General features: G+C 41.7%; 1 protein-coding gene across 1 annotated transcript in view; it reads left to right on the top strand.

Moving 5' to 3' along the window:
- Positions 1–344: 344 nt before the first annotated feature.
- Positions 345–13,493, top strand: part of fbxl13 (F-box and leucine-rich repeat protein 13) — a 258,479-nt gene continuing 245,330 nt past the window's right edge. The window contains exons 1-4 of the mRNA XM_048553829.2: positions 345–440; positions 6,619–6,725; positions 7,157–7,186; positions 8,674–8,767. Of these exons, the coding sequence (XP_048409786.1) occupies positions 366–440; positions 6,619–6,725; positions 7,157–7,186; positions 8,674–8,767 (306 nt within the window). The 5' untranslated portion in view covers positions 345–365. The remainder of the gene's footprint in view (positions 441–6,618; positions 6,726–7,156; positions 7,187–8,673; positions 8,768–13,493) is intronic.

Consider the following 13,493-nt stretch of genomic DNA (forward strand, 5'->3'; position numbering starts at 1 on the left):
TCTCAAACTGATCTCTGATGAAGGGTTTAGGCCTGAAACGTCAGCTTTTGTGCTCGTAAGATGCTGCTTGGCCTGCTGTGTTCATCCAGCTCCACACTTTATTATCTCGAATAAACTGTGGATTTTCCCTGGGGGGGGGGGGTGATACATGTTGAGTAGGTGCGTTTGAAAGGGATTGTGAATTTTAAAAAGGTAAAAGAGCCCGTCACCAAGATTGGAAATCTCTAAATACGGAATTCTGGCTGTGGAGCCGTTGCGGTGGCGGTTGGTCTTTCCTTTTCAAAGCTTGTTACTATGGTGACAGTAAACAGGCGGTGTTCACGAGCGCTTTCGCCTGACAGTGAAGCTGCGCTCGAGCTGCTGCTATGGTGTTCTTAAAGTTCGCAGATCCCGTGTTGAAAGACTACATCAAATCACATTCACTCCCCCAGATTTATGAGGTAATTCATTGCCTTTTCTTTTTTAAAAAATCCGCTTTGCATTTGGTACGTGTGTTGGAAATATTGTTTGTCCAGCGTTCAGCCGGATAGAAATAATGCGGGAAAAAGTCACAGCAAACTGAACGAAATCACTGTAACCAGTGTAAAGTAAGCACCTACGTAAAAGTTTAAATTATACTGCCGCCATCTGACAACTAATTAGCACTTACACGTTTATATCACATTAGCAGGTTTAATTATAGTTATTCGACATATTCAGACATTAATAAAAGACACGCATTTGTATTGTGCCTCCAACGACTCTCGGTCGACTCGTTGAAATGCTTTTGAAATATAGTTACTATTGTAATGGCCGGAAAAGGCAGACGATTGGCGCACAGTAAGATTCCACAAACAGCGCAGTGTAACCGAACAACCAATTCTTTTTCTCAGTATTTAATTGCTGAAGGTTGAGTAATCGCCAGAACACTGGAGAAAATTTGGAGCTCTTCATCACGAAAAAAAAGATTTAATGTTGCACTAATAATTTCGTAAAATATTCAAAGGTTCATTCCAAAATATTTCGAATTGGATACTGATGAAAATGCTGTATACTATAATTTTCCCCCCATTGAACATGTTTCATTCTTAGATGTCTCAACCCAATGCGCGTGACATTTGCTCTATGCATTCAGTGGCAAGCATACGGCCCAAGAAGTCCTGTAAGTCACCAGCTCCCTGTTTCACTGCAGGCGAAAGGTTTTGAAGCACTACAAGCTTAATGCAATTTTTAACGTATAACCCTGGACCTTGGAACTTGTCCATATGGAACATTCTGTTGAGGATAACTTTTTGCATTGGAATGCTACCAGGATTTGGACAGAACGAGAAAGTGCTTTTCATCATGATCTTTGCCTCAGTATGTGCCTCCTGAGAACAACCCGTGGAACATAAAATTCTGCACTATAGATCTGCACAGGATTTACATTAACAAAATCACTATCTATCCCCAGATCTTCCTTGCAAGGGCACATTCCAAAAGGAGATTTGCAATGCTCTCTTAGTCACCACAACCATTTGAAGGATTGCGTGGAATGCAGAGACTTCAATCATGCATGAATGAACAATCTGATAGGCAGTGCCCATCTTACTAAATAACTTTGACATTTCTGCTCAGAAACCATCTGACAGGATCAACTATCTCCTTTTCTCATATGGTCATTAGTATGTTACATGCTGACCATTGCTTGATGGTCAACATGCTTTTCCGTATAATTTTTCCATGAGGGACAGGTTATATTCTATGGTTTGACAATTTGGAGCTTTATGTCACAACGTAGCCAGAACCCATGTTTTGCAATGCCAGGGACAGGTAGAATCTTAGCATGTAATGACACTTGTTGTTTGTGCGCACAGCTTCATGTAGCCACACACAAGACAGGTAGAGTGATTTTGGGTACATTTTTCCCATTTCTATCCAGAATTTTGCATATGGTATCCCTTCAGAAACAATCCACCATTGGTATCCACATAAGATAGAAGCTGGATCGGATGATTTCTGCAGCATAGATTCAGAGAACATGAAATGTAGCAACACCTGTAGTCCAAGTCCTTGCTCGCAATGGAGCAGGTATGTTGCTCTCACATATCCAGTACTGTCACACCTCGGCTGCACACTCCTCCCTGTACTTAGTATCGGATCTTTCACATTCACCAGAGAAGACAGATAAGATCTCCACTTTACATGCTGCATAAAAGACAAGACCTTCAGAGTGCTGTTAGTAATACATTGGAATTAATACTGTCTAGATTTGGTGTTTGTGTCTTTGGGTTGGAATTTGAAACTTCGCTCTTTAAATTAAGTTGATTTCTTTGGTTTAAGTTTGTAGTGAGTAGCAGTTAAAATTAAAGTAAATGATGAAAGAGCATGTTATCACGATAGTCGCCAGAATATTTCCATAAGGCAGCTACAGCCAGCACAAATGAATATCTTTTCAGAATTATGAAGTCACAATTATCTGTGTAACTGCTAGCTGTTTAGAATTACTTTGTGACAGAATTTCATTTGCTTCTGGGATTGGGTTTGTATTTTCTGAAATTTAATTACAGGCAAGTTTTTCAAGGGAACTTGATAAGATGTAATAAGATAATAAAATGTGAGGCTGGATGAACACAGCAGGCCAAGCAGCATCTCAGGAGCACAAAAGCTGACGTTTTGAGCCTAGACCCTTCATCAGAGGGTCTTCATCAGACCATCTCTGATGAAGGGTCTAGGCCCGAAACGTCAGCTTTTGTGCTCCTGAGATGCTGCTTGGCCTGCTGTGTTCATCCAGCCTCACATTTTATTACCTTGGAATTCTCCAGCATCTGCAGTTCCCATTATCTTTGATTTGTAATAAAACTTGATTTGCAATTTTTAAGAAAAGATTCTAACATCATACATTGTCTTATTGTAATGAAAATGCTTTTCTGTATGACAAAAATGTTTGAAAAACTTCAGCACAATGTTGGAGCCTGGCGATCATGACTAGGGGGAGAAGAGTCAATTCTCACATAACTCAGAAATCATTTTATTAATGCTGTTCGACAATACACATGTAGTTGCATGTTTGTTGGCACTAACCAAAAGCTAGAAGCTAGTTGTACGCCGACTGGGTTCCTTTGACATTCCCTGAGAAATCACAGAACATAAAGGCTAATACTTGGGCAGGATAGCTGTGGCATGGTGGCTCAGCAGTTAGCACTGCTGCCTCACAGTGCCAGGAACCTGAGTTCAATTCCACCCTCTGGTGACTGTGGAGTTTGCACATTCTCCCCATGTCTGTGTGGGTTTCCTCTTGGTGCTCCAGTTTTCTCCCGCAGTCCAAAGATGTGCAAGTTAGGTGGATTGGCCATGCTAAATTGCCTATGGTATACAGGGATGTGTAGATTAGGTGAGTTACAGGGGGATGGGTGTGCAGGGATGCTTTGAGGGTCAGTGTGGACTTGCTGGGCCAAAGGCCCTATTTCCACACTGTGGGGATTCTATGATCTATGATGCTGACAAGGATTGACACTGGCCAGGCGTTCTGTTCTCGTTCTTTCTCTAGATGTCATCACCATGTTCTTAATGTTGTGTTCACTTCTGCAAAGGTTAATCTCCAGAGATTTTGCTAGCTTCATGCCCAGGAGTCTTCTTCTTGCACCTTTCTTTATCTCTTTCAAGCTGTGCTGCCTCTTCTCTGTTGGCTCAGGCTCATTCACTTGTCGCATGCCTTTACCTGTAGTCTCACCTCATTATTCGTTGTCCAAATAGTTCGTAAAAACCGGTTTCAATTGGCTCAGACCTGTACCTGGACTCAGGTTATGTTTTATTTCACAAACTGCTTCTTCTATGTGTCAGCGATTTTGCATTCAGTATTTCTCTGCAGCATGTTGGCAGTTTGTAACCCTCTCTCTGTCTTTTTCTGCAGCCCCTGGCCGACATCAAGATATCTCAGTGATAATTGGAACTGCAGATGCTGGAGAATCCAAGATAACAAAAGTGTGGAGCTGGATGAACACAGCAGGCCAAGCTGCTTGGCCTGCTGTGTTCATCCAGCTCCACACTTTTGTTATCAAGATATCTCAGTTTAAGTTCACTTCACTATTGAAGGTGCAGCTGAGCTCTACCCACTTTCTTTCAGATGCTGTGTATTTTCAGCATTCCCTCATCTATTTAATCAGAATGTTTCTATTGTTGCAAAGTTGTGTAGAGTAATCATGAATTGGAAGGCAGGAATCTAGAATTTGTTTGAAAAAAATGTTAAGGGAGAACAGTGTGTGGTTCCTTTAAGAGACAAAATGCTTTCTTTTCTAAGCTTGGAGATTAATACAGAAAAAAAAGTCTCTGTTTATAGCTGAAGTTGTACAGCCAGTTCTGAAATGGAAATATGTATCAATTGGCTGTGTGATTAGAAGCCTTAGGCATGTTTTGGTGTTTTGACAACGAGCTGGAATCAGCCAATTAATTTTTACCGAGCATTTAGCGATTGAAAGCCAGTTGACTTAAAACTGATAGTTTTGACAGACTCGGACCGATGCAATTATTAAAAAAAATTATGTCATCCAAGGTAAATAAGGAGAGGGCTTTTGAAAACTGCCATCTGAGAAATAAACGCCTAGCTCACACAAGAAATAGCTAAACTCTCTAAGAAAGCACTATCTTATCCATAAAAGGCACTATGGCATTTTTAGCTAAGAGTCTTCACAGAGAAAGCATCCCTGACAGCAGGATCTGTGGAAGTAATGTGTTAATAACTTGAGAACAGCAGAAGAAAAGCGTTTATCACTGGAGAGACAGTGGAGAAATCAGAGTATTCTGGAAGACACATTCTGTGTGGTTATTGAGAGATAAAGTTTTTTTTCTTCCTACTTGGGATATATAAGTGTGAATTGTATTTATTGGAATAGCATACCAGTAGAATTTTATTCAGTTAGCGAATAGTTCAGAGTTAGGGATGATTTGTTTGGCTTGTGAGCAGTTCTGTTAATTTGTTCACTGTTAGGGTTAAATAAATAAATTTTTACTTGTTACTTATGAAGTGAATATCAGGGATTTTCTTTCATTTACCCTCCCCTTCTCCGTAACAGATGAGGCAAGGTGAGGCAAGCTTCTCTGGGTGTTTTAGGTTTAATTACTGGAAGGGACCTTTATTCCTGCTGGAACAGATTGTGGGCTTGTATTTCCATTTTAATCATCAGAGGGGTTCAACCTCTCCTTCCTAACACTACATCAATTAAAAAATAATGAATCTATTCAAAAGCAGGCTGCATGACCGAAAATGACCACCAATGTTAGATATTGGATAGCAACTTTGTAAAGTCGCTTACATGCTTGGATTTCTGCAAATTTCTTTAGATGATTTACAAAACATCTGAACAAAAATAAGGAACTGAGGATGCTGGAACTATATATATATATTGTTAGCAGCCATTTCCGCCACCTCTAACAGGATGCCACCACCAGACACATTATCCTCTCACCTCCCTTGTCAACCTTCCACCGGGGCCATTCCCTCTGGGACATTTTGGTTCACTCTTCCTCCAGTCCCAACATTTCCCCATACCCCACAGCACCTTCCCTTGCAATCACAGAAGGTCCGCTAATTTATTTCCTTCTCACTATTCAAGATGCCAGACACATCTTTTATGTGAAGAAACAATTTACCTGCACTTCATTCAATCTATCTACTGTATACACTGCTTACAATGGGGTCTCGTCTACATTGGGGAGACATAGTGCAGTCTGGACAAATGATTTGCAGAATACCTATTTTCTGTCAGCCAAAATGACCCCATAGTCCTGGTTGTCTGCCACTTCAACATACTACCATGCTCCCCAGCTGACAGCGAAGCTCAACACAAGCTGGGAGAACAGCGCCTCATTTTCCACTTGGGGACCCTGCAGCCATCTGGAGTGAATACTGAATTCAACAAATTTAAGGCTTGAGCATTTTTCTCCCATGTCCTTAGCCCAACACCCATACAGCAGGCCTTATCATCATGTTCTGCCGCAACAATTGCCAGCCATAATGGTCCTCATTGTCAGTTGTTCATTCTCCCAGGCTGACCTATAACCATGAATTAGAGGGGCCAGTTTTGGATTGGGGTGGATAAGGTCAGAAGACATATGACACTGGGTTATAGACCAACATGTTTATTTGAAATCACAAGCTTTCGGAGCATTGCCCTTTGTCAGGTGAAGTGAAAGAGAAGCAGACAGCCACAGAATTTATAGACAGAGAGATCAGTGGGTAAGAGATCAAAAAATCATACAAATAGTGTGAGTGGAGTGTCATCTTCTTCTGGCCTTGACTTTTACCCATTCGTTTGTCTGCTCAACTGTCATTCTCTCTTTCTCTGGGCTCCATTTCCACTATCATTTACTCCTACCCCTCCCCCACTCCATCTTTAACAACATTTCAAGCTTTTCCTAGCTATAATCAGTTCTGAAGGGTCACTGGACCTGAAATGTTACCTCTGCTTTTTCTTCACAGATGCTGCCGGACTTGCTGAGTTTTTCAGCAATTGTTGTTTTTGTTACAAACCATCTGAGCTTCTTTTAAAAGAAAATATGCTCACTGCATGATTGAAACGCAATAAGCAAATTAATCACCAAAATGACAGAAAATCTGTGTTACTCTTGGTAATTTATTATTTTTTCTTTATCTTTTTATAGGCATTGCTTATTGGATTATTTGTTCAATGTCCTGATGATTCATTAAAATACTTGGAAGAGAAAATTAAAGAACTACAAAGCAAAATGAAAAACTATCAATTGCTTTTGTGAGTATAAAATCACATTCATATCGTAATTACAGTTTGCTTCAAAGCTCAAGACCATTTTATCACGCCTGGCATTAGTTGAGGACAACTGAATTGGAGAATAACTAATTTCCGTTAACATATATTCAACTTGTTACCAACATTCTAGGAAGTCTTTGATATTGGTGTATTCTCTAAAATAATTGAGAATTATACTCAACATGTATTTTTACGTATATTGCTAAAAAATGGGTCCTTAAAAATTGTCAATTTCTTTTCCATCATTTTGCTAGAATTACTTTTGTTTGGAAACTTTAGCGTGTGAATTAATGTATACGTATCACAGATTCAAGAAGTAATGCTCCCCATTGGCTTTGTTTTTAGATATTGATATTTATCTTGAATAATTAAATCAAGTTGTTTAATTTATATATTGCATACTTTGTTGGCAGGTCAAATGCAAGGGGTCTGGATTTGAGCTGGTGAGTCTGTTAAGTTCACTTTTACAAAGTCTTGTTGCAATTTGAGGACACATAAGATAAGTGAGATCCATGCAGCAACAACTGCTGGTCTGAAGCATTACTAACATTTATAATAATTAGCTGTGCAAACAGCTTTGCTCCCAGAACCAATTCTTGCGCACTGTTATGAGTTATAGCCTATCAATTTGGAAAATACTCTTGTATACCTACTCTCTGTTTCGTTTCCATCTACTGATCTTTCATCCAAACTAATACATTAATCCCAATTCCATTAGCCTTTTGGAAATTGAAGTATACAAGGTCTATTAGTTCCCTTTTATCTACTATACTAATTACACCCTGAAAAACACTACTAAATTTAGTGAATACGATGTATCTTTTATAAAGCCATGTTGATTTTGTCTGAAGAGATAATAGGAACTGCAGATACTGGAGAATCCAAGATAACAAGGTGTAGAGCTGGATGAACACAGCAGGCCAAGCAGCATCATAGAAGCAGGAAGGCTGAAATTTTCTGATGAAGGGTCTAGGCCCGAAACGTCAGCCTTCCTGCTCCTATGATGCTGCTTGGCCTGCTGTGTTCATCCAGCACTACACCTTGCTATCTTGATTTTGTCTCAGTATGCTTTGATTTTCTCAGTGCATTTTGAAGATTCCTTAATAATAGTTTCTGGCATTTTCCTGATTGATGTCAAGCTCACTGACCTGTAGCTCCCTGTTTTCTTTTCCTCCTTCCCTTGATAATAGGAGTTGCATTTGATTCCCATATAGGAAGTAGGGTAGTTTGTAAAATCAAATACAGTATATCCACAGTATCTGCAGAGTGAATTTGAACAAAATGTAATGTGGTTTATTTGATGCTTTTACATGGCAGTGAAAATGAACATCAGTACCTCAGTGGAATAAGGAATCAAAGTACCCTACCTTTCTAGTGCTTTGCATTTGCTTACTCATTGAATGTGCTATTCTTGACCCAGCCTATTACACCACTGTCAAATACAACTGGGTAATTTTGCAGTTGTGGATCATGGAGAAGGATGTTCCCCAACTTGGCTTATCCTCATTAGCCGGGGATGTATAATAGTGAAAACCAGTAAAAGAACACAAATGTGAATAGTATTAATTCTTCACGTCTAAACATTGGTCAATTTTTACATCCAGGTCTGCAGCTTATGACATGCATGGCTTTTACATAGATAATGGGAACTGCAGATGCTGGAGAATTCCAAGATAATAAAATGTGAGGCTGGATGAACACAGCAGGCCAAGCAGCATCTCAGGAGCACAAAAGCTTTTGTGCTCCTGAGATGCTGCTTGGCCTGCTGTGTTCATCCAGCCTCACATTTTATTATCTTGGAAGCTTTTGTGCTCCTGAGATGCTGCTTGGCCTGCTGTGTTCATCCAGCCTCACATTTTATTATCTTGGCTTTTACATAGATTGTTATTTGTTGATTGTACTTATAACATTTTACTCCTTTTGTATTTAGGGATATGTTTATTGCTGACGAATTAAGGCAACGAATGACCAAAATGATAGGCAGTTATTTAAGCTATCTGTTTGATCTGGAGTCAGGTGAAGTGGTAAGCAACTAGTTAAGTGTCTGTTTTCTAGAACAGTCTATTTATAATTCACCAGTAAATTTAACTTCTAGTTTACTGGCATTGAAAGTACAAACTAATTGCATGCCTAAACCTGATGATTAAAATGTTCAGAAATATTTAATTCTTACCAGTTACAAAATTAATTATGCATTCATATTTAACTAATACAATCTATTTTTCATGTATGCTGATCGCTACTTTTCTCAGTTGGGGTTTTGCCCCAACCTGTTAATCCTGTGATGTCCTGAATTCATGTTCTTTGGGCAGAATCTTACATGGTGCTGCGCAGTGTGGGTTATGATGAGATTTGTGGCAGAAATTAATGAGAAGCTGTATGAGGTCAAACCTAACTTTGGATTATCTCGGAGATAATGGGAACTGCAGATGCTGGAGAATTCAAGATAATAAAGTGTAGAACTGGATCAACACAGCAGGCCAAGCAGCATCTTAGGAGCACAAAAGCTGACGTTTCGGGCCTAGGCCCTTCAACCGAAAAGGGGGAGGGGGGTTTCTGGAGGAGGTGGAGGGCGTGGGTGGTGTCACAGACGTAGGTAGGTAGTTCCTGGACCAAGGGGGAGAAAATGGAGTCCAGATGGTAAAGATGAATTCGGTAGGGCAGGTGCAGGCGGAGACAATGGGTCGACCAAGACAGGCAGGTTTGTGGATTTTTTTGCCCACTCCACACTTCCCTCCAACCCCACCACACCCGGCACTTGCCCCTGCAACAGCAGGAAGTGCTACACCTGCGCCCATACCTCCTCTCTCAACCACATCCCAGGCCCCAAGAAGACTTTCCACATCAAGCAGATGTTCACCTGCACATCTGCCAATGTCGTATACTGCATTCACTGTACCCGTTGTGGCCTCCTCTACATTGGGGAAACCAAGCGGAAGCTTGGGAGACCGCTTAGCAGAACACCTACGCTTGGTTTGCAATGAACAACTGCACCTCCCTGTCGCAAACCATTTCAACTCCTCCTCCCATTCCTTAGACAACATGTCCATCCTGGGCCTCCTGCAGTGCCACAATGATGCCACCCGAAGTTTGCAGGAACAGCAACTCATATTCCACTTGGGAACCCTGCAGCCCAATGGTATCAATGTGGATTTCACAAGCTTCAAAATCTCCCCTCCCACTACTGCATCCTAAAACCAGCCCAGCTCGTTCCCGCCTCCCTAACTTGTTCTTCCTCTCACCTATCCCCTCCACCCACCTCAAGCTGCATCCCCGTTTCCTTCCTACTAATTTCATCCCTCCCCCTTGACCTGTCCGTCCTCCCCAGACTGACCTATCCCCTCCCTACCTCCCCACCTACACTCACCGTTGCTGGCTCCATCCCTGCCCCTTTAACTTGTCTGTCTCCTGTCCACCTATCTTCTCCTCTATCCATCTTCGATCTGCCTCTCCCTCTCTCCCAATTTATTTCAGAACCCTCTCCCCCTCCCCCTTTTCTGATTAAGCGTCTAGGCCTGAAACGTCAGCTTTTGTGCTCCTAATATGCTGCTTGGCCTGCTGTGTTCATCCAGCCCTACACTTTGTTATTTTGAATTATCTCACTGGATTTTTAATGCTTTTGCAAAGTGGTGAAGTGAGTTTTTTGCTAGGCAGCAGTGAGTTGTCAATAAAGGGAGATTATTACTTGTTAATTATCTCATTAACATTACAATTCTCTTATTAATATTCAGCTTCTTACCTTTTCAAACTTGCCAAACAAGCAACATTGGGAATTCTCAACATGGAAATCAGAACAGGTACTGGGCAACTTTAGGTCACCCCTTGCTCCAGAAGGGTTCCATGTTGTAAAGTGGATCCCAATATCTAAAGGCACAAAATATTGCAATTGGCTACACCCACCCATGCATGCATGGACAGTAAAAACTCTCACAACACATCTACCTACCATTTCATTATGCTTAGATTATAGATCTTAAGGTGTATTGCAGAAATAGGCCAATCAGCCCAACTAAATTTTGAAGCTGGATGAACACAGCAGGCCAAGCAGCATCTCAGGAGCACAAAAGCTGATGTTTCGGGCCTAGACCCTTCATCAGAGAGGTCTAGGCCGTAACGTCAGCTTTTGTGCTCCTGAGATGCTGCTTGGCCTGCTTTGTTCATCCAGCTTCACACTTTATTATCTTGGATTCTCCAGCATCTGCAGTTCCCATTATCTCCAATCAGCCCAAGTAGTCTGTTCCATCATTCAATGAGATCTGGCTGATTTCATAATCTTCAACCCCATTTTTTTGCCTTTTCCTGGTAATACTTGATTCCCTTACTGATTAAAAATCGGTTTATCTCAGTCTTGAATATTCCCAGTGACCCAGTCTTGATAACCACTTCTGGTAAAGAATTTCACAGATTCACACCTCTAACTGAGAAGAACTTCCTCTTTATCACTGTCTTAAATATACAGCCCCTTGTTCTGAGATTATGTCCTCTGGTCCTGAGCTCTTTCACAACAGGAAATAAACTTTCTGCATCTGTGCTTCTATACTTCAGTTTTGCACAGCAGGCTGCATTGGCATCGTATATTGTAATGCTGTGGCAAGGACTGTAGACTCAGGGACATGCAGCCATTTTAAGGACTGGACTAGGTTGCATCTCTGCATTGCTCACTTGTTCTCTTCCTATTCACTCACTCTCAGCCTACCTGGATGCTAATAACATTTCTCCCTTATCTTACCTTTGTGTGCTTTGCACCCTAGGCCAGGTATACCAAGCCCATAGTACTGCTGTATTGTTGTGATGCTTAGCTAGGAAGCTTGTCATGTTTGTCAGAACTCCTGAGTCATGCTGAGGGAAATAGCCTTCGTTCAGGGAATCCTGGCAAAGGGAGAGTAGCCTCCAATATCAGGTCCAGGGACTTTAACAATATGGTCATATATCCACTTGGGTAGCCAGAATCAGGATGTTCCCGCAAAAGCGGTGAGTTGCTGAATGTCAGTCAGGCCACCACCCATCTTGACTCTTTTTGTCACATCATTGGCTGTTTCCTTCCTGAACTGAGAAAGAGGCAAGTATAAAGTGAGATGAAAATGGATGACACAGCTGTTAGTGTAGGTGGGGAGATAGCCAAAGTGAGTGAGCAGGCAGCACAAAGGGCATACATGCAGAGTTAGTGGTTTCAAAAGTCGGGGTGAGTAACAACAGGTGAGGGAAGATAGAACATAGAACATTACAGCACAGTACAGGCCCTTCGGCCCTCGATGTTGTGCTGACCTGTCATACCGATCTGAAGCCCATCTAACCTACACTATTCCATGTACGTCCATATGCTTATCCAATGACGACTTAAATGTACCTAAAGTTGGCGAATCTACCACCATTGCAGGCAAAGCGTTCCATTCCCTTACTACTCTCTGAGTAAAGAAACCACCTCTGACATGTGTCCTATATTTTTCACCCCTCAATTTAAAGCTATGCCCCCTCGTGCTCGCCGTCACCATCTGAGGATAAAGGCTCTCCCTATCCACCCTATCTAACCCTCTGATTATTTTATATGTTTCAATTAAGTCACCTCTCAACCTTCTTCTCTCTAACGAAAACAGCCTCAAGTCCCTTAGCCTTTCCTCGTAAGACCTTCCCTCCATACCAGGCAACATCCTAATAAATCTCCTCTGCACCCTTTCCAAACTTTCCACATCCTTCTTATAATGTGGTGACCAGAACTGTACACAATACTCCAAGTGCGGCCGCACCAGAGTTTTGTACAGCTGCAGCATAACCTCTTGGTTCCGGAACTCGATCCCTCTATTAATAAAAGCTAAAACACTGTATGCCTTCTTAACAGCCCTGTCAACCTGGGTGGCAACTTTCAAGGATCTGTGCACATGGACACTGAGATCTCTCTGCTCATCTACACTACCAAGAATCTTACCATTAGCCCAGTACTTTGCCTTCTGGTTACTCCTACCAAAGTGCATCATCTCACACTTGTCTGCATTAAACTCCATTTGCCACCTCTCAGCCCAGCTCTGCAGCTTATCTATGTCTCTTTGCAACCTACAGCATCCTTTGTCACTATCCACAACTCCACCAACCTTAGTGTCGTCTGCAAATTTACTAACCCACCCTTCTACGCCCTTCATCCAGGTCATTTATAAAAATGACAAACAGCAGTGGACCCAACACCGACCCTTGTGGTACACCACTAGTAACTGGTCTCCAGGATGAACATGTCCCATCAACTACCACCCTCTGTCTTCTTTCAGCAAGCCAATTTCCAATCCAAACTGCTATATCTCCCACAATTCCATTCCTCCGCATTTTGTACAATAGCCTACTGTGGGGAACCTTATCGAATGCTGTGCTGAAATACATATACACCACATCAACCGGTTTACTCTCATCTACCTGTTTGGTCACCTTCTCAAAGAACTCAATAAGGTTTGTGAGGCACGACCTTCCCTTCACAAAACTGTGCTGACTATCCCTAATCAATTTATTCTTTTCTAGATGATTATAAATCCTATCCCTTATAACCTTTTCCAATACTTTACCAACAACTGAGGTAAGGCTCACTGGTCTATAATTACCAGGGTTGTCTCTACTCCCCTTCTTGAACAGGGGAACCACATTTGCTATCCTGCAGTCGTCTGGCACTATTCCTGTAGGCAATGACGAGTTAAAGATCAATGCCAAAGGCTTGGCAATCTCCTCCCTGGCTTCCCAGAGGATCCTAGGATAAATGCCATCCAGCCCAGG

The sequence above is a fragment of the Stegostoma tigrinum genome, chromosome 25, assembly GCF_030684315.1.
Source record: "Stegostoma tigrinum isolate sSteTig4 chromosome 25, sSteTig4.hap1, whole genome shotgun sequence".
Taxonomy (NCBI): domain Eukaryota; kingdom Metazoa; phylum Chordata; class Chondrichthyes; order Orectolobiformes; family Stegostomatidae; genus Stegostoma; species Stegostoma tigrinum.